This window comes from Eucyclogobius newberryi, unplaced genomic scaffold (assembly GCF_026437365.1).
Source record: "Eucyclogobius newberryi isolate DKJ021-1_F unplaced genomic scaffold, fEucNew1.0.hap1 SCAF_7, whole genome shotgun sequence".
Lineage (NCBI taxonomy): Eukaryota > Metazoa > Chordata > Actinopteri > Gobiiformes > Gobiidae > Eucyclogobius > Eucyclogobius newberryi.
In genome coordinates, this window is record NW_027316389.1 from 17,173,677 (window position 1) to 17,201,432 (window position 27,756).

Sequence of the window (27,756 nt, forward strand, 5' to 3'; positions counted from 1 at the left end):
GTGCAGACAACAAGAAAAATGATACAGGTTTTAATCTTACAAGTTAAAATATTGTACCACGACTAGTAATAATACCTATATTGACAATGTGTGTTATTCAGTCAAAATACAGATAGTTTGAAGTCTTGTTTGTGTTCATTTCTAAGGCTACGTGGCATCCAACGTATGACCTAATCGTAGTTGGGCGTTACCCGGACGTCCGCGTGTGTCCCGGAGACTTGAAGACCACCGACATCTACGACTCCAACACTGAAGAACTGGTGTATCAGCTGTACGACCCTTCGGCCCCAGGGATCAAATCTGTGAGTTGACTGAACACGTGCTAAAAGAGACTATCGTTAAGTGACGCCTTTAACATGATTATCTGTGAACGTGCAGGTCAATAAGTTTAGTCCAATGGGAGATGTCGTTGCATCTGGAATGAGTAAGTTTTCCCAAATCATTTCACTCCAATGTTAATCTGTAACTCTTTTGTTTGATGTCTATTAAGAATGATTTGGAAACTGAAGTAATAACTTGAGGAACGTTTGATGTGTGTATGAATCCTTTGTAGTAAGAAATGATAGACTAAATGTTATGGTCCTTGTTCAGGTTCGACTGTGCTGGTGTGGGACAAGGATGAGACTCTGGTCAATAACCGACACAAACTGTAAATGAGGTGTTGGAAGGAGACCCAACCTTGCGACCTCTGAACGGACTCTATAGAATTCGCAGACTTCCTTAAAAGTTGTGAAGCTGCAATGCCACAGATCAAGACTCTGCAAGTTCTCAATGATTGTATGGAAAATCAAAGGATCATGCTGAAATTACCAAGTTGGCTCGTATCAAGATGGAACCGCAAAGCTAAGGAGATGAGACAAATTGATTCATGTCAAGTGAAGCAGACTTGGCATGCGACCCCCATAACATCAATACAAGCACTCAAAGGTTTTGAAAAGGATAAACCCAAATACCCAAAAAAACAAATAATTCAAGCTAAAACTCTTAACGGCAAACACGACTAGCTCAAGTCACAATGCCTCAACATGCATATTTTGCAAAAGAACTGGTCACTTTCTCAACAAATGCTACAAGTTTGCTGAAAAAACTGTTCAAAACCATGTCAAGTTTGTACAAAGAGAAAGGCTTTGTTTTGGATGTGTCAAAAGTGTCAAAGACATCTAACGTGCCTGCATGATGACAAGTTCACAGAACGTAAAAGAACAGCTCCTGTGAAAACCGAGAATGAGTTTCCAGATAAGACTGACACTCAAGAAAAGGTCGATGCTAAAGACGAAGACATGTCTACAACAGCAACAACGAATAGAGTCGCTCAATAAACCCCAAGCACTTTGACTTCATCAATATTACCTGTCTGGATTTCGTCTACAAATAACCCAGATCAAGAAGTACTTGTTTATGCGCTCCTCGATTCACAGAGCGACACTTCTTTCATTCTGAATGAAGTAGCCCAAGACCTTATCACAGCTAAAAGCAAAGCAAGCTTACGGCTATCAACAATGTCCGCCAAGTTGACAGTTATACCATGTGAAAAGCTGTTAAACCTTTAAGTAAGAGGATATCATAGCAAGCAGAGAATTGCATTGCCACCTGTCTTCACAGGAGAGTTCATCCAAGTCGCACATCCCAACCGCTGAAGCAGCCTTGAAGTGGCCTCATCTCAATGGACTAGCAAATAGGTTGCCACCTCCGCTGGAATGTGAGGTTGTTCTCCTTATGGGCTACAACTGCCAACAAGCCCTTCTACCAAGTGAAGTCCTGGCTGGCACAGAAAACCAACCCTATGCACAACTAACAGATCTTGGCTGGAGTATTGTTGGTTGTTCATATCAAGTACACAATAAATGTGATGCTATAGGCACCTGTCACAGGGTCATTGTGCGCGAAGTAACCCCAACTGTTCAACAGTCGGTTGAAATCAAGTAAAAGGTGCACTTTGCTTGCAGAACTTGAGTAAAAGAAGTCACTCCACTGGATGTAATAAAGGCTCTGGAAGCAGATTTTGCCGAGCATGCAACAGATGATAATCCAGTCTCCCAAGAAGACATACTGTTCGTGTCTTAAGGTGAACAAAGGCATTAAGCAGAAGGAAGATGACATACTGTTCGTGTCTAAGGTGAACAAAGGCATTAAGCAGAAGGAAGATGGTCACTATGAGCTCCCTCTTCCATTCAAAATTGACAACCCAAATCTCCCAAATAACAAATCTTCATTGGAACGTCGTCTCAGAAAGGATGAAAAATACTATAAGGATTACATTAAGTTCATGGAGGATAACATTTCTCGTGGAGATGCAGAAAAGGTCCCGGAACAAGAGCTTGATAACAAAGCAACTTGGTACATTCCACACCACGGGGTGTACCACCCCCACAAGCCTGAAAAGATTCCAGGCTTCCGTTTCCAAGAAACCTCTCAACGATCACCTTCTGACTGGACCAGATCTCACCAATGCACTGGTTGGAGTTTTATGTCGATTCAGAAAGGGTTCCATAGCCATAATGTGTGATGTGGAGAGAATGTTCCATCAATTCCATATCATTAAGGAACATCAAGACTACCTGAGATTTCTTTGGTGGGACAAAGGCAATTTGAACTCCAAACCATCAGTATATCATCACCCGGCTGCTGCAACTTCGGACTCAAACATCTCGCAGCACAAGGCAGAGAGAAGTTCAGCAAAGAGACCATCCTGTTCATCCAAGGAGGTTTTTATGTGGACGATGGACTCGCTAGTGTAACGTCAACAGCTGAAGCCATACAGCTAGTCAAAGAGTCAAGAGCCCTCTGCAAAACAGGCAATCTCCGTCTGCACAAGTTTGGGTCAAATTATAAAGAAGTGCTTGCAGTAATACCCCAAGCAAAAAAAGCTCCTAAGGATCAAGACATGTCTCTAGGAGAAGCCCACATTGAACGTGCACTGGGAGTACAGTGGTGTATAGGAGCGGATGAGTTCAAATTCAGATTTAAAGTCAAAGAAAACCCACTAACAAGGAGAGGGGTGCTTTCGACAGTTGCTTCAGTTTATGACCCCCTTGGGTTCGTTGCGCCTTTCATACTGATTGGAAAGCAAATACTCCAGATGTTGTGCAAAGACAAAGTCAACTGGGACAATGATCTCCCTGAGAACATCCTACTACAATGGGAATCGTGGCTTTGAGACCTGTCAAAACTAGCAGCTCTAAAAATCCAATCCAAACAATATGAACTACACATTTTTTCAGATGCAAGTCAGAAACCTTCATTATCAAACAAGTGCAAAGAGAAGCCTTTGCTGAAGAAATGTAGAAGATAAGATCACAAAAGGAAAGTGCTCTACACAAGAACAACAGACTTAAACTAAGATGCGACCAAGGGACAAACTTCATGGGCGCAAGGGGAGAGTTTTCAGAGTTAAAGGAATGGATCAAGAACGTCAAAGAACCATTGGTTGCGAGTCTGATGAACATCCATCTGCTAGGTGTCTGGGAATGCCAGATTCGTACAGTGCGAAGTGTACTAACAGCAATACTGGACAAATCCTCAAACAGGCTCGACACTACAAGCTTAAGAACGTTTCTTTACGAGACAATGGCAGTCATCAATAGCAGGCCACTAAGTGTTTGAACACCTCAACAACCCCACTGGTCCAGAACCACTTACGCCAAGTCACATATTAACAATGAAGTCATCAGTTATTCTCCCTCCTCCTGGACAGTTCTCCAAAGAAGATTTGTATTTAAACAAGAGATCGAGAAGAGTACAGTTTCTTGCAAATGAGTTCTGGCAGAGATGGAAACGAGAATACCTGTTAAATCTCCAACAGAGACAAAAATGGCAAAAAGCATCAGGTAACCTACAAGTAAATGACATTGTGATTCTTCAGGACGACAATGCGCCGAGATGTAAATGGAAACTTGCTTGTGTGATAGTGACATTTCAAAGCACAGACGGAAAGGTCCGAAAGGTGAAGCTGAAGACCAATGACACTACAGGAAAACCACAGACGAGACTAATAAATATAGACAGACCTATTCACAAACTTGTGACTTTAATCGAGACCGATAAAGTGCAAACACATAGTCAAGACTCAAATACTTCTTTGAGTGATTGAGTGGTGATTTTGGTGGGAGTGTAAATGTCATAAAATAGTTAATGCATAAGTTCATAAGTTTTGTTTAAAGAAATGATATCTTTAAGATTATTATTTTGTTATTATTATTCATGCTTTTCAAATGTTTATTTGGATAAGATATATGTTGGTTCAAGTAATATCGCAAGAGTATCTGGCGCAGGTGGGAATTTAATGCACATATTCAGGAAATTCTGAGCAAGAGCCACGCTGAAGGCAGCTCAAGTGCTAGTTAACCAGCTGCACAAGATACCTTTTTGTTTTGTATGATAAATTGATGTGATTGTGAATTTGTCTCGTGCTAATTACTGTATGTTGTAAACAGCGAGAAATGCACATGCTCTATCGTGTAAAGAAAGACCTCCGAAGTAACAGAGGGCCATGAGGTAGCTGTTTCATCTCACTGTGTGTTAACAATGATTATGTGGAGTGTCTTGTTGTACTGTCGTGTTCTGTCTTTAGTTTTCACAGCGTTTACCGGCAAAAGGCTTATTAATTGATAATCCTCAATCTTCCCAGGTTGTCCGGCCAGAACAAGAGAAGGATGTCAGCTTTTACTTAATCACTTTATTAATTGCGTGTGGGTGGATAAGGGAGTTGTTGGTTTCTACAATATAGAAGTAAAATACAGTGAATAGTGGATAAATAACGAACACAATAATGCAATGAATATGGACAGATGTACATAGAATATATAAACAATAAATGTGTGAATACAGTGGGATACATTAAATAAGTTCAAATGAAACGGATAAGTATTCAAGTAACAACATTCGCAACAACAAACAGTTAGCAATGACTTTCAGACATATTCTCGTCTAAAGCTAGAAATTCCGAGCGTCCTTGAACGCATCACCATTGGTTTTGTGAATACAATGAGCTGCTGTAATTTTGCCATAGTTTTTTGGGGGGGACATCGAATCTAGTAAAAAAATAATTGTAAAAAATATTTTTTTTTTTAATTCGATGTTAAAAGAAATACAATGTAAAAAAAAAAAATCTATGTAAAAAAATAAATTCGATGTAAAAAAAAAATCGATTACTTTTTTAAAATTCGATGTAAAAAAAAACGATGTAAAAGAAAATTCGATATTAAAAAAGATATTGTAATAAAAACACTAAATAATAACCTTCATACTCTCATCTATTGCCTTGAGTTCTTGAGTAGAATATTACAGTCAGAACATGGCTGCCAGGCAGGGGTCCTTCTAGATTTATTGTACACAGTTTGTAAACAGTAGGCGTGTCAGGCAGGACGTTTCATAAGACCCCGACCCCTGTCGGCCAAACTGCGTCACATCCACGTGTGTTACAAAACAACCACACTTGCAGCCACAGTTGAGCTATGTAGCGTTTGCGTTTGTTGTAGTTGACAGCGTGGTAAATAAATTGCCAAATACTTTGTGGTTGGCGTCGTTGTGAATATTTTGGAACAGAAAATGAAAGTACCAAAAGCTACGAAGTCTCAGGGGTCTGAATCAAAAAGTTCAACTAGAAAAGAAGGAAGCAAAGGTAAGCAAACAATCTCCAAGAAAATACGAGAGAAGAAAGATGCGGACACGTCTTCTGCAGGTAAGACTGACAAATCGTGCAAATGAAATGTTTGGAGGTAATTTAGTGACATGCTGTTCGGTTTTACAGGAATTGTACCCAAGTCCTGTGCTGTCCAGAAAAGGGCTGGACATCATAGCATCCTGCATTACCTTTACAAGAACACCTTGGGACAAAACCTGCACTCCCAGCTCAGACAGGTGAGTGAAACGTGCTGGACATTAGACCTCAAAGGGGCAAAAAGTCTCAAATTTTTTATGATAACTATGACTATTGCGTAAATATCCTAAATGATATTGTGCATTTGACCAAACCAGGAAGAGGACAGTCGAGTGTGAATGAACCCTGAAAGACCGAAGAAACTAGATAGACCATGATCCTTCAGTTAGATTTGTATTTATTTGCACACACATGGAACACATTACAAAAACGCCCAAAATACCCCCAGGCTTTATGAGCTTGCTTCCCCTAAAAACAGACATGAACAGGCAAGACAGATTGTTACAGTAGAAATGTATGTTTGATTAATATAAAACTATGTTAGAATACATGATGTGTGGATGGATTAAACTATAATAAGATGTCATCATGTGTGAAGCATTTACAAGAGCAAACTTTACTAAAAACACCAATGGATTTCATCATTTTTTGATGTGATTTTCAAGGTCAGTTTTTGATCAACAATTGCTCCTAAAAACAACTTTGGCCACTTGGTGACTTTGGATACCATTAATAGAGATTTTTTTGAAATATTCAAATTATTAAACACACAATTAATGTTTATCAGAAAATATGATTTCTACAGTAAGTCTGACCACAATATTGCATCTAGGGCTGCAGGCTTTAATCAATTAATTGGTCGATGGTGTCTTAGTCAACCACACGTTCTATTAGACTAATTATTTGATGGGAAATATTAAAGATTTATATAAACAACAACAGGAGGAAAAGGCATAGACTGAATGAGCTGGACATTTGAGTATTATGATTTCCTTCTGCCTTTTTTACATACGAATATACAATTTACAAATGCTTTACTTGTCTTGTCAGTGCCCTTTGGGTCAAATATATGGTATTTGTCACCAAGACTCCTTTTAGTCAACTAATCAATGAACAGGGCAATATTTTAGTCAATCAAACTTTTCTTTTGTTGATTACAGCCTTAATTACACCCCTATATTGGTCATGTCATCAATCTTTGCAATTAAAACGTCTTGTCTCTTTGTCAGTGTCTTCAGGAGCCTTTCGTGCGCTCGCTCTCATCCTATCACTACCATGGGGCTGAAAGCCCGTTCGACCGCAGAATCACCTTTTTGGAGTGGCACCCGACGCACCCCTCCACGCTGGCTGTGGGATCCAAGGGCGGAGACCTTTTCCTGTGGGACTATGAAGACGGCGCCAGAAAGAGTTTTATCCAAGGGGTCAGTCTTCTGCTTTTGCCTTTACTTGAATGTGAATCACAAGTGGTGGTGCAAATCATAACACACACTGCCAGATTTGAAGAACAATTTTACATTCATCTTGACTAAAATAATTGTGACGGCCTCAATCTCCTGTGCGGTACAGAGACCCTGGCAAGTCCAAGTCTGTGCCCGTCAAGATCAAGGGTATTTTTGTATAAAGTTATATGGTTTTAGTAAATGGTGCCTTTTGTCAAGTTTCAAGTCCTCTTGAGTCACAAATGGCAGGTCCTCTGTCTGGGGGGGGATGGATTGGGATGAATTCAGATTTTAGAAGGTGACATTTAAAATGTTTTTTGTAGTTAAGTTTACATCCAAACTTTAGAAAGTTGCAGAGGGTTCTGTCCGGTGGTTGAGTGGGTAAATATAAAGAAACAAAATAATTCTTTGACATAAAAAAAGCAAAGTTTGGTAACTTGATGGTAATTTATGAGACTGGGATGACTTGCTCAAAATTACATTTGCTAACGATACGTCTAGTAATAATTGTTAACATAAATAAAGGTTAGTACAAACTCTAAGGTATGAATATGAACATTTTATTAGTGCAGACTACATTTTTCCTACATACTCAATTCACATTCACAATATTCCCCACTTGAAAGTGAGAATAGCCAGAAGTGATCATTTGCCTTATTTTTTGTAAGTTGCTTGAAATGTGTTGCCTTTCATTTAGGTTTATATAAAGGCATGAGTTTGTATAATTATTTGTTTGACGTTTTACAGAACGGAGCTGGAGATTCCATTTGGGGGATGAAGTTTTGCCCCACTGACCCGTCAAAAGTGTATGTGTCCTCCGGAGAAGGGACTGTGACACTGAAAAGCTTCGAGCACCGCCCCAGCACTGTCCTGACCCGAGTTCAGGACTGCGGCCACGAACAACACAATGTCTGGTAATGATGGATACAAATACTGCAACACTACGTCCACTAGGCCAAATATTCAGACCGATCGGTGTAACTCGGGACTCTCTCGCAGTCACTGGTATTGCTGTCTGGATCTGTCGGTGAGTCGTCAGATGCTTGCAACTGGAGACAACGTGGGGAATCTGTATCTGCTCAGTATGGATGGACAAAAGGTGAGGAAAAAAACACACATTTATTATTGGTACCAAAGCCTGTAACTGTTTTTGAAAGAAATATTCCAATTAAAATCCACATCATCATTATTTGTCAGCGATTGGCTCCACAAAACTGCAATGTTAAAGGTTAAAATTAAAAATAAATTTGTTTTGATACTTGTTCAAACGAGTATCTTGTTTAGATACTTGTTTAGATACTTGTTTTGGTACTGATTAGCATCTGACTTTTGATACTTTTGATAACACTAGAAACTATTGTTAAAAAATAATTTTAAGTTGGTCTATGACAGAGAAGAGAAGGCAATGAACTTTGTGGATGTTTTCGTGTCATTCAGGTTAAAACCAAATATTATTCTTTTGCCTGGAATGTTCCGCAGTATGGCATTAAACTTATTGTTGGTAGGTGGTCAGGTGTTGTAATTGGTCAAAAAAAAACTTGGAAAAACCTGAATTCTTACTGTGAGCGGCTTCGTCTCTGTAAATTGCGTGTCTCCATAGATGAATACGTTTAATGCCATACTGTGTAACTTTCCAGGCAAAGAGACAAACCTCATGGAGATTGACCTTCCACCATTCAGGAATTAAAAAATAAATACTCTACTCCAGGTTTTTAGGTGCAAAGAATAAGGCTAAAAGTCAAATAATTATGTATTTGTATGGATCTATTGTGAACATGAAATTGCTTTATGAATATCTTGAGTTTTTTGGTTTTAGATTTACGGTGACAAATTACACAAGGCTAAAGTGACGCATGCTGAGTTTAACCCTCGCTGTGACTGGCTGCTGGCGACTTCCTCTGTGGACCACTCTGTGAAACTCTGGGACCTCAGGAACCTCAAGGACAAGAACAGCTTCCTGTACGAACTGCCGCATGAGAAGGCCGTCAACGCAGGTACGGCAGCCAAATCGAATCAAATCGAGGGTTTTGGACTTTGGAGGATAACACTGAACAAGAAATATAAATATGTACGGAAAATAAAACAAGTGTAGTCAGTACAAATAATTGAAATGTGGCTCATGTAAAAACTAGGTCCTCCCCCCCCCCCCCCCCCCCCCCCCCCCCCCCCCACTCTAAAGAGAAGAAAATTTACTAAAAGAAAAGAAGATTTTTTATTATTTTGGTATGGAGGCCTTTTCCTGAGTGTCCTGAGCTTTGGCATAAATCATTTCTGGTTCTTTGTTGTGCCCTTTGGTATGTTATTATGTTAAAAGTTTTTGTGTTTGTGTATTATTATCATTATTATTATTATTATTATCAGCATATTTCAACCCCATGGACTGCTCAAAGCTGCTCACCACAGACCAGTACGACCAAATCCGGATTTACGCCTCATCTGATTGGTCTAAGCCTCAACATGTGATTCAGCATCCACACAGACAGTTCCAACACCTCACTCCAATCAAGGTGTGGTATTTAATGTTCTTTTACTCAACAGTATATCATGTAATGTCTGTGGCAAGACAGGTGCCATGTTGACCGGGCGTTTCCAGACTTTTTTCACTGAGGTGGCACATGGGTGCTAATTTTTATCTTTTTATTCAACCGTTACATTTAATAATTTTACTAATGAAATCATTTTAAATAAATATTAATGTATATTTACTTTTTGATTCAATATTGTCAGCAAAATTGGACATTCACCAATATACTGCCTCAGCACCTTTGGCACGCCCCTCCCTGAAGGTCGAGTTGTAACTCTACTGGACATATTGACAAAGCATGTTTTTATTTTTATTTAACCAGAAAAGTTATTTTTTTTTAAAATTGGTTTTGTTACAGACCAGTAGAAGTAGATTACATTTTTTATAAAATACAATAGCTTTATTTTAATCAACTACTACCTGATGTGAACAAACAATTTAGATTTTACTTAATTTATCAAAGAATCTGTTTATATCAACTAAACTCCTCGGTATGAACGTACTATTTACATATTACATTTCTTAAAGGATTTATTTATATGAACAAACAATTTACATTTTATCTAAATATCCCTCACAAATGATTTACTATTTACTAATCACAAATCGGCACAACAGTCAAGTTTAAAGACATTCATGTGTCTCATGTTAAAAACGCAGAAGCAACTCCGAACATGAGCTTTTGTGTTTTGGTGCAGACAACAAGAAAAATGATACAGGTTTTAATCTTACAAGTTAAAATATTGTACCACGACTAGTAATAATACCTATATTGACAATGTGTGTTATTCAGTCAAAATACAGATAGTTTGAAGTCTTGTTTGTGTTCATTTCTAAGGCTACGTGGCATCCAACGTATGACCTAATCGTAGTTGGGCGTTACCCGGACGTCCGCGTGTGTCCCGGAGACTTGAAGACCACCGACATCTACGACTCCAACACTGAAGAACTGGTGTATCAGCTGTACGACCCTTCGGCCCCAGGGATCAAATCTGTGAGTTGACTGAACACGTGCTAAAAGAGACTATCGTTAAGTGACGCCTTTAACATGATTATCTGTGAACGTGCAGGTCAATAAGTTTAGTCCAATGGGAGATGTCGTTGCATCTGGAATGAGTAAGTTTTCCCAAATCATTTTACTCTTAGTATTGTTACTGACTCTTTTGTTTACTGTAGCGTCTATTAAGAATTATTAGGAAACTGTTGTAATAACTTGAGTGAAGTTTAATAAGATAAGATAAGATATTCCTTTATTGTCCCACATGGGGAAATTTCATTGGTGCAACGCAGGTAGATACAGAGGTAGATACAGAAGAACAGAACAGATCACTTATAGGAAGTCTGAAAATCACTTTCAGTAGAAGATCTCCTATAAATAAATAAAAACTCCCATAGACAAATGAATAAATAAATACATAAATACCATTGCATGTGATCACGACAGTAATTGCACATGAATATGTGTCACGACAGCACATAGATTGCACATGAATTTCATAGTAATTGCACATGAATTGCACATGAATTCCAACAGCAATTGCACATATGACAGAATTGCACATGGTTAGGTCAGTATTGCGAGTGTTCAGTACTAACAGTTTTTGTTATAAAGTCTGACAGCAGCAGGAAGGAAAGACCTACGGAACCTTTCCTTCACACATCGAGGGTGGATCAGTCTCTCACTGAAGCTGCTCTCCAGAGCGGACAGAGTGTCCTGCAGGGGGCGACACTCATGGTCCAGCATAGATGTGAATTTAGCCAGGACCCTCCTGTCCCCCACCTCCTGCACCGAGTCCAGAGCACAGCCCAGGACGGAGCTGGACTTCTTGATGACTCTGTCCAGCTTCCTCCTCTCCCTCTCTGTGATGCTGCTGCTCCAGCAGGCCACACCATACAGGAGGGCTGATGCCACCACAGAGTCGTAGAAGGTCTTCAGGAGTGGCCCTGTCACTCCAAAAGACCTGAGTCTCCTCAGGAGGTAGAGCCGACTCTGGCTCTTCCTGTACAGTGCGTCTTGTGTTATGAGTCCAGTCCAGTTTGTGGTTCAGATGAACACCCAGGTACTTGTATGAGTCCACTCTCTCAATGTCCCGTCCCTGGATGTTCACTGGTGAGGGGGCAGTGGGGTGGCGTCTGCGGAAATCCACCACCATCTCCTTGGTCTTCCCCGCGTTGATGAGGAGGTGGTTCCGCTGACACCAGTCCACAAAGTCCTGCGCCAGTCCTCTGTACTCCTCGTCATCGTCGTCCGTGATGAGTCCGATGATGGCAGAGTCGTCAGAGAACTTCTGCAGGACACAGCTGTCCGTGTCATGTCTGAAGTCTGCAGTGTAAAGGGTGAAGAGAAAGGGTGCGAGGACAGTGCCCTGGGGCGCCCCCACACTGCAGGTCCGAGTGTCAGACACACAGTTCCGGGCTCTCACAAACTGGGGTCGGTCTGTGAGGTAGTCCAGGATCCACTCTGCCAGGTCATACTCCACACCAGCCGTCTCCAGCTTGTCCCTCAGGAGCAGCGGCTGGATGGTGTTGAAGGCGCTGGAAAGATCGAAGAACAGAATCCTCACAGAGCTGCCAGGCTTTTCCAGGTGAGAGAGAGAGCGGTGCAGCACGGAGATGACGGCGTCCTCCACTCCGATGCCAGACCGATATGCAAACTGCAGCGGGTCCATGGCTGAGCTCACGGTGGAGCGGAGGTGGTCCAGGACTAGCCGCTCCAGTGTCTTCATCAGGTGGGACGTGAGAGCCACTGGCCTGAAGCTGTTGAGGTCTTTGGGGCGCGGTGTCCTAGGCACAGGTACCAGAAAGGAGGTCTTCCAGACCTGTGGTACCACCCTCAGCTTCAGGCTCATGTTGAAGACATGCTCCATAACTCCACACAGTTCATCTGCGCAGGACTTAAGGAGCCTGGGGCTGATGCCATCAGGTCCTGCTGCCTTCCTCACTTTAATCCTCTTCAGCTCACTCCTCACCTGTGCTGCTGTGACAGTCAGTGGTTGGCAGGGGGACCATGTGCGGGGGGGATGGGTGAGTCCAGGCGAAGTGGGGAGCTGATGGTCCGGGGCAGATAAGCGAAGAGGAACAGATGCAGGGCATTGTCCAGCTGTGGAAGAGGGAGCATGCAGCTGTGCAGGGGGAGGGGCGGGTGACCGATCAAACCTCAAGAAGTGAGCATTTAAATCATTCACCCACTGTAGATCCCCCTCTGTCTGGGCAGGGGGGATTTTGAAGCCCGAGATGGTTTTCAGGCTCCTCCACACTCCCTGAATGTTCTTTTGCTGCAGCTGCTCCTCCATCCTCCTCTTGTAGCCGGCCTCAGCCTGCCTGATCTTCCTCCTCAGCTCCTTCTGCACAGTCCTCAGCTCCTCCTTGTTCCCTGACCTGAAGGCTCTCTTCTTCTCCTTCAGCAGAGCCTTCAGTTCACGGTTAATCCATGGCTTGTTGTTTGGAAAACACTGCACCGTCCGGGAGGGAACAATGTTCTCAAAACAGAAGTTGATGTAGTCCGTGATGCACTCTGTGATGGTGTTGATGTCCTCCCCATGTGGGTCATAAAGCTCAGTCCAGACAGTGGTGCTGAAGCAGTCCCTCAGAGCCTCCTCGCTCTCAGCAGACCACATCCTCACCTCACGGGACACCACAGGCTGCCTGCGCACGATGGGTTCATACACAGGCCTCAGATGTACAAGGTTGTGGTCCGAGCTGCCCAGGGGAGGGAGGGGGGAAGAAGAATAAGCCTCCTTGGTGTTGGCAAAAAACAAGTGTGTGGTGTATAATGTGTGTATGACTCCTGTGTAGTAAGAAATGATAAAGTAAATGTTATGGTCCTTGTCCAGGTTCGACTGTGCTGGTGTGGGACAGGGATGAGACTCTGCTCAATAACCGACACAAACAAACAGTGGAACGTTCTGCTCCTGTGGATTTACTGAGGGGACAGCGCAGGACGCAGCCACGCTCCCGGGACAGAGCGCCCCCTGTGGACAAACGGCTCAAGAAAAAACTGCTCTCTCTGCAGGAAACTCTGACCAAAACAAGGGGTAAACGGAAGTAAAGTAGAGAAAATAATCCAGGATTCTAAACTGTTCATGACTGGTGTTGTTTGTTCTTTTATAAATGTTGTCAAATGTTTTTCTACTGTTTCAATAAAGATAACTTTTGGGATTTTTTTCTGTCTAGTTTTTTTCTAGAGACAGCTGAAAAGCTCTACATGAGCATGAACTATAATTGAGATTTGTGATGTAGCACAAATTTCCCATAGTCTTTGTTTGTTTTTGTCTATTTTTGTTTATTTCCAACTTGCATTAACATGGGACTTAAGTTAAAGCCAATGAAGACAATAACATCTGATTCAGGTGGTCTTTCCCTCTGACACCTTCGAAAGGAGTGGGATACTATACAAACTTTTCGGTCCCACCCCCCTATTCCCCATTGTTCCATAACTATTTATTTTACACAATTTTTTTACCTTTATTGTTTGATCCAAAAATATATAAAATACATTTTCTGTGCATGTGGGTAGTAACTTTGCAAGAATTTACAACAAAAATCTTGACCGTAACAGCTGTCATGGGACTACAGATAAAAAATAACCCAACCATAAAAAGCATTGTCCCTGAAATAAAGTTTTAAAACAACATTTACACAATCTTAACAATTTTACTTTCCCTGTCCATCAGCTGCAGAGTGAAAGATAAGCTCAGATAAGCTCCTCTCTCTGTTATGAATACTTTCCTGCTGATATTGAGCTATTACGTTGTGACAGCTGCAGTGATGATTCCCCGCCGCACGGGGGCAGTGTAACCATAAGGAGTCAGACATGTTCACGTTTACAGTTTGTTTTCTTCCGGTGCCCGTGCAGCTGCTCTGAATGCGAACGTGGTAAAAGCAGGTAACAATCTCAGCTGTTTACCCCTCATCTGACTGTGCAGACTGTGATCTGTTCAATATTAGAGCCATAATAATCCTTCTGATGTGACACATTCACGTGTTTCTGCTGCAAACACTTTCAGTCTGAGCTAAAGCTAACGCGGAGCCCTGACAAACCCATGCAGCTGCAGAAAGATGTACAGATTATTTTGTTTTATTATTGCTTTTCTAAAATAGCTAAGTAATGCATGGTGTTTTGCAAAGACTATGTATTTTTCAAGTTCTGTATTGCGCGAAGATATTCACGAAATATATACTGTAATATTCGGCTATTACATGTTAACAAGAATTGTTCAATCATTTTCCATTAATATAATATCAAAAATAATAATAATATAATATAAAATCGTGATCTTGTATCATTATCATTGTCAAACCCACAATAATACCATGGCCAGTCACAATATATGGAATGACATGCCTTAATGTAGGACTGAAACAAGTTAATCAATTAATTGCAACTAACGGATTGATGGGGGGGAATAATCAAATGAACGTTTTCTGTGCTCTTCACAGACTTTAAAACATGTAATGTGCTGAGATGATGCATATTTTTTGTCTTATAATGAATTAGGATGTCTTAAAACGGCATCTTTAGTTTAATCTTGATTACATTTGGTAGAAATCTCATATCCACGTGCTTTTTGCGTACTTAACCACTAATCGATCAATCAAAAGAATAATGATTAATTAATTATTCGATTATATAATTACCGGTAATCGTTTGTTACAGCCGTACTTAAATTCATTGTTTTGTTGCAACAGCAGCTAAAGAAACAGAAGATGAAACAGATGAAGACATTTGTTTAGCACTTTTGTATTTAAAGTGTTTTGATTGTCACAATAATGATTCCAAGCAAAGGCTTATCAATGCATTTTAGAAGGAAAACCATAACATATTACTATTCTATTAGGCACTTAAAAATAATTAATATTGAAATGAATATTGTGATAACATTTGGATAGCTTTTCTATTAAGTAAGTGAGCAATGCAAGCAAGCTACATTTATTTGTAGGCTTATTGCACAATTACTACACAGTGTAATACAAAGGGCTATACAATAATTCAAATGAATTAAACTCAAAATACAAATGCATATAATTACAGTATGAAATAAAATCACAAAACAATCAAATGCACTTTATTTATATAGCACATTTTATAAATAGACAATAAAAACAGACAATGAAATTTAAAAAAAACAGTAAATAGAAACATATACAATATATATATCTAAATTAAAAAAGCCACAAATGGTAAGAAATATATATATATATATATATATATATGTATATGAAATATATATATATATAATTATCTATCGACTATAAGAGACAAGACAACACAACATGCACAGTTAATTAATAATGTTAATTGTTTGAACAGCAATGGAGTCCTATGAGGAGGGGGCTGTCAGTGTGGGGGGCTCTGTGGGAGAGGAGAACTACTTTCTGGGCTACACCTTCACTGACCGCTCGCACTCCAGCCGCGTGGTGAAGAACATCATGGACCTGTGCCTGGAGGACGGCCTGTTTGCGGACGTCACCATCAACGTGGACGGTAAAGAGTTCCACTTGCACCGCCTCGTCCTGTCGGCCCAGAGCAGCTTCTTCCGCTCCATGTTCACGTCCAACCTCCGCGAGTCCCACGATCGCACCATCGAGCTGAAGGACGTGAGCTCCTCTGTGTTTCAGCTGCTGGTGGACTACATCTACCACGGCACCATCAGACTGCGGGTGGAGGACCTGCAGGACACGTACGAGATGGCAGACATGTACCAGCTCACGGCTCTCTTTGAGGAGTGCTCTCGATTCCTGTCACGCACCGTGGAGGTCAAGAACTGTCTACAGGTTTGTTCTCTCTCCTGCTCTGCACTCGGAAGATTGTAGGGCGGCAAGTGAGGATGTCAAGATGGTTTGGCTAATCGATAAACATGATTTTTCAGGTCACAATAACATCGTAAATAATAATCGGGACAATTTTAAAGGCAACGTTAAGTCATTTCATTCAGTCTGCACTCCAAAAAAAGTGCTTTTCATTTGGCAGTTTATCTCACAATAACTTTACTTTATATTTTAGAATGTTTGTTTGAATAAAACGGGTCTTTGATATAAATGGTTGTTATTTGCATAAAAAACAACCATTGCAGTTTGGTCAGATACATGGTTAGATTTCACGCGCTGCCCCCTAAACTAAATAAAATGTGTTTTTATGCCCAGGTGATGTGGCTGGCTGACAGACACAGTGACCAGGAGTTATACACTGCAGCAAAGCACTGTGCCAAGATTCACTTGGTTCAGCTGCACCAGACGGAAGAATTTGCTAATCTTCCTCTCTGCCTTCTTCTGGACATTATCAAAGGTAAGAAAACGCCAAAGGTAAGAAAAAGCCATCATCTTTGACATCCAGGAGACCAGGACACTTTTTGTGTTCAGATGGAGTTCCCAGCTCCCAGAATCCCACTGTGGCTATTGAGTCCTGGATTAGCCACAACAAAGTGGAAAGAGAGGAGTTTTCGTCTGTTCTGCGAGAGAGCCTAAAGGTAAACGTCAGAACTTTACTTTCATTTAGTTTTAGATTTATTCTATCAAACTAAAACTCTTGTCATCATCAGGAGATCGGAGAGACGGTGCACATCTACCTTATTGGTAAAGAGGAGACTCGGACGCACTCGCTGGCCGTGTCTCTGCACTGTGACGAGGACGATGCCATCAGCGTGAGTGGACAGAACAGCCTGTGCCACCAGATCACGGCGGCCTGTAAACACGGGCCTGACCTGTACGTGGTGGGGGGCTCCATCCCGCGCCGCATGTGGAAGTGTAACATGCACACCATGGACTGGGAGCGCTGTGCCCCTCTACCTCGCGACCGGCTGCACCACACCATGGTGTCAGTGCTCAACGATGACGTCATCTACTCTCTGGGAGGAAAAACCCTGCAAGACACACTGTCCAATGCTGTCATCTACTACACGGTCAAGGACAACATGTGGACCGAGACCAGCCCCCTGGACACTGCTGTGTCCAGCTCTGCGGGGGTTAATCTGGGAGGCATCATCTATCTGCTGGGAGGAGAGGAGAATGACATGGACTTCTTCACCAAACCCTCACGACTGATTCAGTGCTTTGACACGGCGACTCAGAAGTGTCAAATGAAACCATACGTGCTGCCGTTTGACGGCCTCATGCACGCAGCTGTGCACATGGACGTTATCTTCATCGTAGCAGAGGGAGACTCTGTGGTTTGTTATAACCCGCTGTTGGAGAGCTTTACCCGGCTGCGCTTTCCAGAGGTTTGGAGCTGTGTGCCGTCTCTGTGGAAGGTGGCGAGCTGTAATGGCTGCATTTATGTGTTCAGGGACAAGTGTAAGAAAGGAGATGCCAACGCGTTAAAGTTCAACCCTGCCACCTCTGTAGTGACTGTTATCAGAGGAATCAAAATTCTGCTCACAAACTGGCAGTTTGTTTTGGCTTAAAGTTCCCTCCACATTCTGCAGTGGCAGACAGATGGGTCACATGACTCAGTTCAGTGTTTACTCAGCTGGTCTGTGCCCCTCCTCGAGACCATCTCAGTGTTTCAGTTTATTCACCATTTATTCTGCAACAATGACGCGACCAGTTAACTGAGACACATAATCTTGATTATTTAATGTTAATAAAAAGATTCCTAAATCGTGATCACTCACATTCAGCAACTGTTTGTAAAACTTCAATGTTATTGGTACTGATCATCTTCCACATAAATGTTTAAAATTCAAGATTTTATGATGATGCTTTTATTTATCTATTTATTTGAAGGTTCTTCCTCACAAAGTTTCAGAAACTGGAGTTAATCCAGTGAATGTTGTGGGCTGTCCTTGAGGTGAAGGAGAGAAAGCGTCCACAGTCTGATCCCACTGATGTGAAGGAGGCTCGGAGCTGAAACCCAAGCCAAGGAACATGTCAGACTGTGAGAACTATTCTGAGCCCAGTGAAGCGGGAGGAGGAGGTGTGTGGATGTGTAAGGGAGGAAGGGGGCTCCTCCACAAAGCAGGAGCTGTACTTGTCTACAAGTGCCATTTGGCAAATGGTTCTTTAATTATATGTACAAGACACTTCTGCATCATGCACATGGCCGCATTGCTTCATTCATCAATGAGGTTGCTTTTGTGGACATTGTCCACCGAAGAGTTCTTGGTTGTAGTGACCTTGGTAGTACTGCTGAGGGCAGGACAGAATTCCAAAAAGGACACATGGTCTGGAGTGACAGCGGCAGGAGGAAGGTGGGTGGGAGATGGGGGGCAGAATTCCTCTGACAGGGGTGTGGATATCCTGCATCTATTCTAGCATAGCACTGCTAGCACTTTGCTGGAAAACGGGTTCTTTGGTGTTTTTGCAGAGGAGATTTGAGGTTTACTCGTGGACAGTTGGTGGAAGGACTTGACTGCAGGATTAATGTTGAGAGCCTTCTTCAGTCCCTGTAACTCTCCACAAGAGCCCTAGGGAGAATGGGTGCTGATCCATTTTCCTCTGGGTCTGCGCTCTGGAGCTGAGGGTGGTGCTAGGCCTTCAGAGGATCAACCGGAGCTGCTAACTGCATGGTCAGGATCTACAATCCTGCCACCTCTCGGACATTGCATGGCATAATCAAATGATTGCTTTTATGAGGAAGCTGGCAGCAGAGATGGGCCAGGACCAAACCAAGCAGCAGATTGAGAAAGGCCTGAAGCTGTACCAGTCCAACCAAACTGACCGGGCTCTGCAAGTGTGGACCAGAGTCCTGGAGAAGACCTCTGATCCTGGAGGAAAGTTCCGGGTGCTGGGCTGTCTGATCACCGCACACTCTGAAATGGGCAAATACAAAGACATGCTGAGGGTAAGACTCACCACACGCAAGAGTAACATGTAGAAAGTAAATTGAATTACCCTTAATAAAATGTAATATCATATACTTTGTATATGATATTACATTTTATTAATTCTTGATCAGGCTGTGTGCTTGTAAACTAAAGTTTGATGTTAGTGCAGTTGTGTGGGTGTATCCATGTTTTATTGTTCGCAGCAGCACTAAACTATTACATGTGAAATGGGATCTCATTTGCACTGTTCTTATAGAGCATGGATTAATCTGTGGCATCCATGTGATGCAGAGTAAATAAGTGCCTTGCAACTTGAGAGCAGAGTGGGATATCTTGTTGACATAATCATCTTTACTCCGGCAGTGGCTCACGCTCAAATAAGCTGTTCTCAGGCCAGACAGAAGTGAGATAGAAATGTGATTTATTTATTTATTATTTCCATTTTTGCTCAAAGTTTAGACAACATTTTTCCAGTTATTAAAAATACAATTTACTCTTAGTGATAAAGTGTTGTTTATTTCATGTATTGTTCAATATAAAATTTGTTTTGTTAGAGTGTCTAACAGTTGTGTACATCGGTGCTTTATTTGCAACATTAAATGTTTGCTGTAAAGTAAGTGTGAATTATTAAGTGAACCACAGGTCTGTTCCTCTCTTTGTGAGGGCCTTCAATGCAAGATGCTGTTTAATTTGCAAAACCTGAAGTCTGTCGGAGCTCTCCTTCACAGGGGTACGCCCCAAGTTTTCAAATCTTTTCCACTGGGTTTTTTATTGTTTTTCCTGCAGAAGGGTCTAAGGACAGGGAATGAATGGACAGTTATCCATTATGCAATATTCCTGTGGGTACTGATAGTTTTTGTATGCTGATGGTATTTATGGCTTGATAAAGGATAATATTTAAATGTTTAATACTATCATAGGTCTTGGTCATGTTGGTCAAGGTTTTGTTTTATGAAGGCTGTAAACTAGTGTTCTATTCATGTTGGCTGGCGAATTAGGGCACCACTACTATTCTGTGGCCTTTTTATTAAGTTTTAGCTGAACAAAATGTTTTGGACATCAGTGCATTTATGCCACCAAAATCTTCTACAATTAAAACAATTGCCCTCAATCACAACATTACACATCATGTGTAACGTCTTGTCTTCTGGTCCACAGTACGCCCTGGAACAGATCGACACGGCCCGGGAGATGGAGGACCCGGACTACCTGACTGAGGGTTACCTGAATCTGGCGCGCAGTAACGAGAAGCTGTGCGACTTCCAAAAGACCGTGTCCTACTGTAAGACGTGTCTGAACATGCAGGGCACCACGGTCAGCCTGCAGCTCAATGGCCAGGTTTGTCTGAGCATGGGAAATGCCTTCCTGGGCCTCAGCGTCTTCCAGAAGGCTCTGGAGAGCTACGAGAAGGCCCTACGCTACGCCCACAACAACGATGACAAGATGCTGGAGTGCCGGGTCTGCTGCAGCCTCGGAAACATCTACATCCACCTCAAGGTATTTTATTTGTTCAATTTTGTGTGTACAAGCCAACAACAAGTCAATTCAGAGGACTTTCCAGGAAGGAGATGAACAAAAGGAAACACCAAATGAGCCACAAGAAAGACATTGACCATGTGTTTGCTGGAAATGCATTTTCCTTTCAATAAGGAAAACCAGCTCTTTATGGTTGAATAAAACTGCTGAATTGTTTAGTTGCTTTTTAGTATTAAGTCATCTAGGGTTATATTCGACTTAAGAAATTCTTGATTATTTTAATGTATATTTTATTTAATATCGGACAGTGCACATTAATCAACATGAGTTAATCCAACATTTAAATGTGCTAAAGTTAGCATTGCAGGCTAATTTTCATAGATTTTCATAAAACCCAAAGGTTAGTTCACGTTGTGTTCACATGTCTGATTGTCCTTTGTCTGCCTCTGTTTAACACTTCTACTAAAGCTATGAAAGGATTTCATGTTCCTCAGTTCTGGAGGGGCCTCTGAACACGATTTGGCTCTGCTCAACGCTCGAGTATTTGTATTGAAGTTTAATTGTATAAACTCATGGGGTGCACGGTGGCAAAGGCGGTTAGCGCTCTTGCCTCCCAAGAAGGAGATCATGGGTTCGATTCCCGGACCAGACCAACATCACATGATCTCTCTGGGTGGAGTCTGCATGTTCTCCCCGTGTTACCGTGGGTTCTCTCCGGGTTCTCCGGCTTCCTCCCACCGTCCAAAGACATGCATGTGTTAGGTAAGATTGGTGACTCTAAATTGGCCCTAGTGAATGAATGTGAGCGTGAACTGTCTGTAATGTCTATGTCTCTGTGTTGGCCCTGTGACGAGTTGGCCACTGTCCAGGATGTACCCCGCCTAAGGCCCGAAGTCACTGGGATAGGCTCCAGTCACCCGCGACCCCGAAAGGGAACAAGCGGTAGAAAATGGATGGATGGATGTATAAACTCATTCTTGAGTTACCGCAGCCGGGTCATGAAGCGTCAGACCTTAATTTTTAGGATCAAATCTGAGAATTCTTAATTTAGCAGTTTTTAGGCTTCTATGTGACCTCATTGACCCCTGCCAACATGGGTATTTTCTGGATGTTGATTTTATATGAATGTGTGTATTTTGATGGAAAGTCTTGTGATGGAGTGTGCATTGTCTGTCAAAAACAAAGTATCAACATAGAATTATTTCACCAATCCTGGGGCTACAACACTCATTCAATGGGGGTCAGACAATGAAAGGTTGTGTAGACCATAATTATGTTGGAATAGATAATTAGGTTGGAATAGATAATTAGGTTATCACAACTCAATTAATTATATTTGTTCAAGATTTTACAACGATGATATTAATTAGATTTTTTTGCCCAATGTTTTGATTGTCTGCTTGTCTCTATGGGCAGCAGTGTGGTCTTGTTTACTTGTCCAGCTCATCAGACAGTAATTTATGTGAGGGTTGATGAATAGACTACCGTAAATAATAAGGGGCCAAGGGTTGAGCCCTGTGGCACACCTACATGATTAGACATCATATCAGAGATTATATTCTCGACCTGTATGCATTGTTTTCTATCTTCTAAGAAAGATTCCACCCACTTTAAGACTTTTGGTGTAAAGTTAAATTTGGATAATTTGGCAATCAAAATATCAGAATTGTCGGTATCAAAGGCTTAACGGCAGGGGTGTGGCACTAGCAAAATATTCTCTCAAAACAAAAACAACAACTGTATATACACACACAGAGAAGTACAAATAAAAAGCCGATTTAACTGTCCAGTCACTCAAAAAACTCAGTCCATGCTTTCATCTTTCTACTGTTGTGCTTATAATTCTAATAGGAATATCTAGTTGACGAATACAAATTTGTTTGACTAGGACTGCATCAACTTATTAATCAATTAATGTCATCATCAGTATGTAAAAGAATGATGTTTCAATGATTTGTTGTAGTGATAGGTGTTGATTAAGAAAACACACCCCTTGGAATTATAGCCTCTGATTGATGTCAGTGTTCACACAGTTACAGTAATATAAACTACACACACGGTTTTCTTGTGTGGGAACATGAAGCTGATTGGCTTCGGGACAGTGATGCTGACAGCTCACTATCGAGTGGGAGCAGGTGTTTAAGCCATCTTAAAATCAGAACCTTCTCTTTGGGGCAGAAAAAAGTGCTGAAGGAATATGGGCCCAACATGTTGATGTAGTTGTGACTGGAGTGGACTTGACGGCTGTGTTGGATAAGTTGCTGATGTTGATAGATACTGGATTGGCATAAGCGATATAAGATATTTACTGAGGAAAGTATTCCTCATTTAATGTACCATTTGATAAGCTGGCTGGTATATGTGTGATGTACAAGATGTAGTGTTCTGGATAGAATGGATAACAGAATTAAGTGTATATAGCCGTCGACCATGTCTGATTGTGCTGTATGTCCAAGTACTGATAATTTATAGCTTATTTTGTGTCCATTTGGTTGATGTGAATTAAGTAATAAGATAAAAAAGCTTTTTGCATGGAATCAATTTATATTTATTGAAAAGAGAATCACCAAGTTTTTCTACTGTCAGTTTCCAGAACAACCTCTGTTATTTACTGCTGATTTAATGCTGTGATTGATTGTATATTGAGTCCAATGATCCAATCAGAACTTTAATATTAAATGGTAGTACTACATTTTGACACAAGTATGTTTTCTAGACTGCAGTATGTTTCTATGTGTTTTAATTTACCTATACTTACTGAAATATGCAAATGAAAACAAAACCAAAAGCGACTGTAATTTTAGATGGAGGGATTTGTTATCTTAATGTAGTTGTTGTTTTTCTTACTTCTTTGCACACTGTTGTATCGCGATAGGGATGTATGTTGTTGGGCCTCATAAGCATTTAGAACACAATGAAAACATTAAATCTACGTATATGTTATGTGTATATGAGAAATATATCATTCATAAACGACTGTCTGTTCTGCTCTTTGCAGGACTACGAGAAGGCCCTTTTCTTCCCCTGCAAAGCAGCTGAACTCGTCAATGACTATGGCAAAGGTTGGAGCCTTAAGTATCGCGCCATGAGCCAGTACCACATGTCTGTGGCCTACAGGAAACTGGAGCGCCTGCCCGACGCCATGGAGTGCTGCGAGGTATGTGTGATCCAGCCATTAGCACTGTCCTTCCTCCTGCACAGGGAGCTTTACATAAGTTCTGAGAGTGTCCAGCTCACATTATTAGACCTGTGTTCACTGTAGACAGTCTGCTGACAGCTGCACCTACAGTTGTTCTGGCAGAGGAAAACTTAAAACCACTTTATTAACACTCTGGGCATATTTTTGTCCGGGTCTAAGTATGTACTGGCTTTAGTGTAGTGATTTAGAATGAAGCAGGATCCGTTTCCGATTTCTGAAACCCTAGTAGCCTGTACCCAACATTTACAGTTTGGCACTAATATATTTGCGTCCTGTAACATGTATCAGGTGACAGAGCCGCTTCATGACTTGTTTGTTTTCAGGAGTCTATGAAGATTGCGTTGCAGCACGGTGACCGCCCTCTGCAGGCTCTGTGTCTGCTCAACTTTGCGGACATCCATCGCTGCAGGAAGGACGTGGACGTAGGGTTTTAGATTTCACATCCATATTTTTGTACAGTTTAAAACAAAGACAATTCTTAAATTATTTGACACATTTGTGCTTTCCGTCATTAGAAAGCATTCCCTCGGTATGAGTCTGCCTTGGCCATCATGATCGAGATCGGAAACCGCCTGGGACAGGTCTATGTGTATTTGGGAATAGCAAAGTGCTGGCTCCTGCAGAAGGACTATGACAAGGTTTTAATCTATTTTACTGTTGGATATTTATTAGGGTGGACAAGTTATATCACAATAAACCAGGCTTGATGCCTCCATCTGACAGAAATGTACTGTTTTTAATATGAAAATGTTGATTTTTCTTCATAATTGTCTTTATTCAGTCAAAATTAGCCTCGATTTAGTCTTTGTTTTGTTTCTGTCAAGTTTTAGTTTTTTATTATACAATACAATTTGTTTTAATACAACTGACATGATTGTGTCAAATATTTTAATAATATTGATATTACAGCATATCATCTATTTATTTTCCTTTTGCACCATAAATGCCATACAATAAAAGGCTACTATTGCTATTGTATGTATGTATTGTATGAAATGTAATAGGATTTACATAGTCTCTCAAAATTAAGATTTTATTTTCTTATTTATCACCCCTGATATTTATTTATTTTAACAGTAATGTTGTTGTTCTCATCTTTTAGGCCCTTGATTCTTTGCAGCGAGCACAGGAGCTGGCAGATGCAATAGGAAACAAGGTAATCACTTGACAATATCTAATTATAAAGCGAACAGAAAATGGATCTTGACAGAATGTGTTTGTTTTGTTCTGGACCTCAGCTGTGCACGCTGAAGGTGCACTGCATCAGCGAGGGCATTTACCGGACCCGAGGGCAGCAGGACGAGCTCCGGGAGCAGGTGGTCAAGTTCCTCCAGTGTGTGGAGGAGCTGGAGCTTTACTGCGGCATGTGTGGAGAGAGCATCGGAGACAGAGACCAGAAACTGCAGGCCCTGCCCTGCTCACACATCTTTCACCTTAAGTGAGTACAAGTTACATCCTATCTTCCAAACTGTCAAGCAGGGGCCAAACCAAGGAACAATCTACAGGGAAAGTGTATTTTATTGACTAAATGCAATTATTTAAGTCAAATAAAAGCTTACAATTATATGTTGGGCTGATATTTTGACTTTTTTGCATATCCTCTTTCGTCCTTGAATCCCCGACATAGGCCGATCTGTTGTTTTGGCTGACCGCCACACTAAAGGCAGGGCATTTAGCTTTATTTGCTTTATTTAGTGTGAAAAAGGCACTGCACAAAATCTGACTACACCACTCTCTTATGGGTTTTCCAGTGAAATAGGTTAAAATCATATAATTTGGAGAAAATGATCAGACTCAGCCCATCATATCCACCCAACAACTTCAGAACAGCCCATCAACCAGCAGTTACTTTGGTTTCTAATAAATCAATAAAATAAATCAATATCCTACATACAATGAATCATCACTGAGAAGATTTTTTTGTGTGAATCATTAACCTTTCCTCACATTGTATTTTTCAGTGCAAAAATTATGCACTAAGACAGCTTAACAATCATATATGTGTAAACAACTGTTGGTTCAGTGATCTGCCATTTGTGTAGGCCAAAAATGTTTGAATGGTTTAGATTTTGAGAGCAGTGGAGATTGGAGGAGCGTTAACACCCACTATGGGATTTTTAAACTGTTGATTATTCAGGCTTGTTCATACATCTCATATTCACATACAGATTGCAGTCATAATCTCTTTTCATTTCAGGTGTCTGGAGAACAATGGAACAAAGGGCTGTCCCAAGTGTTTCAAGTCATCCATGAAGCCTGGATTTGTGTGAGGTTTAACGGCATGTCTCTTGGATCTGCCTGATGGAGGCGTTGTTGAGCCTCTGACCCTCTGGAGCTCTCAAGCCCAGGCCTGCCTCAGACTTGGAGCAGTCTGCAGACGTTTGGACCTGTGACTGTGGACAGCAGCACCACACATGGAGAAGGCTCAGAGAAGGAAGGACTGATGTGTCTCTACAACACATAAGCCACAGAGCCGGTGTCTCTTTGTATCGTCCAGAGGGGAAAAAAAAGCATTTTCACATCTCTATTTTTTAGATGAACCGATAGCTAATCAACAGTAACTCTGTAAATAACATTATATTTTATGCTTTATTTATTTGGAGTGCTTTGTAAACTCACACTAACTGTCATATCTTAATGCTTTAGAACTAGTAAAGTAACTCGTATTTAGAGGCCCATAATTACATTTGTGTGATCAAATCGCTAGACATTTTTGTATTGTCTATTCCCCCAGTCAAATGGATAAAGTATTAAATTGCATCTGTGAAATTACTGTAATGTCAAATACATTTACTGCACAGGCACTTATGGTTTTCATTTTGAATCACACGCAATCATAAATGTGTACAAATGTTCTTGTTCTAGTGTGGCTTAACAGTTAACTACCTCTGCCCTGTCTGTCTCTCCATCGAAGAACTGTGCAACTTGTATGTTTTTAGACAATATTTTTAATAATCACCGTAAACATTGGACTCACTCATGTAGAGGCAATGTCTATTTGTGATTTGACTTTTCAGTTTGGTAATAAAGTGTAATTAAGCCAACAAAAGCTGTTTTCTTCCACTGCCCAAACAATATCCAAACAATAAATCCACAAATATTGAGCCCGGCCACGTTGTGTATGCACGTGAATCCACAAAATTAAGTGTTTAATTATGTATCATTTACATGGATACATTTACATGGCCAGAAACAAATCTGATAATAATAACTTATTGATTTGATCTGATTTTCAGTGTGTGTTTAGATGCAGGAAAGAGAAATCTGACAAATACCTGGAAATGCATGAGCTAATTTGGGGAATTTTAGAGTAACTACTGCTATTTTTTTTTTTTTTTTAATTTATTTTATCCCATTAAATAGACCTGGCCAAACATGCATTTTTAATCACAACTCATCCTGAATTGAGGTGGTTCGGGTAAGAATTAGTTTAGAACAGTGTAAAATTGCCGTTTTTACCTGTTTTTAGTGACTATCCTTGTATTAGCCTTTAATATAATAAAGATAATTTAATAGATCCATGGGCCTTTCCACACGAAACAAAAAAGGCACAAAGTCTATCAGAAAATAAACTAGGGTGTTCTATCTGTTTTTGCTTGATGTAATTCTTGTCAGTGAAGTCCCAAGTCATCAGATTTTGCAAGTTTGTGAACCAAATTCTTAAAACATCATACAATTGTGGATTTTCTGTTTGGACA

The 27,756-nt window shown here is 41.0% G+C and overlaps 4 protein-coding genes across 5 annotated transcripts in view; all 4 read left to right on the plus strand.

The window, feature by feature from the left end:
- The window catches only part of LOC140349361 (DNA damage-binding protein 2-like), a 13,428-nt gene extending 8,235 nt beyond the window's left edge, over positions 1 to 5,193 (plus strand). The window contains exons 7-9 of the mRNA XM_072435664.1: positions 147 to 302; positions 379 to 424; positions 592 to 5,193. Coding sequence (XP_072291765.1) covers positions 147 to 302; positions 379 to 424; positions 592 to 653 — 264 coding nt within the window. The 3' untranslated portion in view covers positions 654 to 5,193. The remainder of the gene's footprint in view (positions 1 to 146; positions 303 to 378; positions 425 to 591) is intronic.
- Positions 5,194 to 5,432: 239 nt separating this feature from the next.
- LOC140348802 (DNA damage-binding protein 2-like) lies at positions 5,433 to 13,780 on the plus strand. The gene is made up of 10 exons (XM_072434898.1): positions 5,433 to 5,680; positions 5,750 to 5,859; positions 6,889 to 7,080; positions 7,846 to 8,012; positions 8,098 to 8,197; positions 8,915 to 9,092; positions 9,460 to 9,605; positions 10,461 to 10,616; positions 10,693 to 10,738; positions 13,456 to 13,780. Exons 1-10 carry the CDS (start codon positions 5,548 to 5,550, stop codon positions 13,668 to 13,670), a joined length of 1,443 nt encoding a protein of 480 aa, XP_072290999.1. The 5' UTR covers positions 5,433 to 5,547; the 3' UTR covers positions 13,671 to 13,780.
- A 658-nt stretch (positions 13,781 to 14,438) lies between these two features.
- On the plus strand, positions 14,439 to 18,299 carry kbtbd4 (kelch repeat and BTB (POZ) domain containing 4). Of its 2 annotated transcripts, none has more exons than XM_072434553.1 (5): positions 14,439 to 14,507; positions 15,933 to 16,396; positions 16,766 to 16,907; positions 16,982 to 17,088; positions 17,161 to 18,299. In XM_072434553.1, the coding sequence occupies exons 2-5, from the start codon at positions 15,935 to 15,937 to the stop codon at positions 18,019 to 18,021; spliced, it is 1,572 nt and encodes a 523-aa protein (XP_072290654.1). In that variant the 5' UTR covers positions 14,439 to 14,507; positions 15,933 to 15,934; the 3' UTR covers positions 18,022 to 18,299. The 2 variants fall into 2 exon arrangements, with proteins under 2 accessions (XP_072290654.1, XP_072290655.1); XM_072434554.1 differs by having other exon boundaries at positions 14,456 to 14,507; positions 15,930 to 16,396.
- Positions 18,300 to 18,547: 248 nt separating this feature from the next.
- rapsn (receptor-associated protein of the synapse, 43kD) lies at positions 18,548 to 27,107 on the plus strand. Its single transcript, XM_072434555.1, has 8 exons — positions 18,548 to 19,400; positions 20,542 to 20,880; positions 23,858 to 24,016; positions 24,382 to 24,480; positions 24,574 to 24,696; positions 25,161 to 25,214; positions 25,297 to 25,496; positions 26,256 to 27,107. The coding sequence occupies exons 1-8, from the start codon at positions 19,176 to 19,178 to the stop codon at positions 26,326 to 26,328; spliced, it is 1,272 nt and encodes a 423-aa protein (XP_072290656.1). The 5' UTR covers positions 18,548 to 19,175; the 3' UTR covers positions 26,329 to 27,107.
- The last annotated feature ends 649 nt before the right edge of the window (positions 27,108 to 27,756 follow it).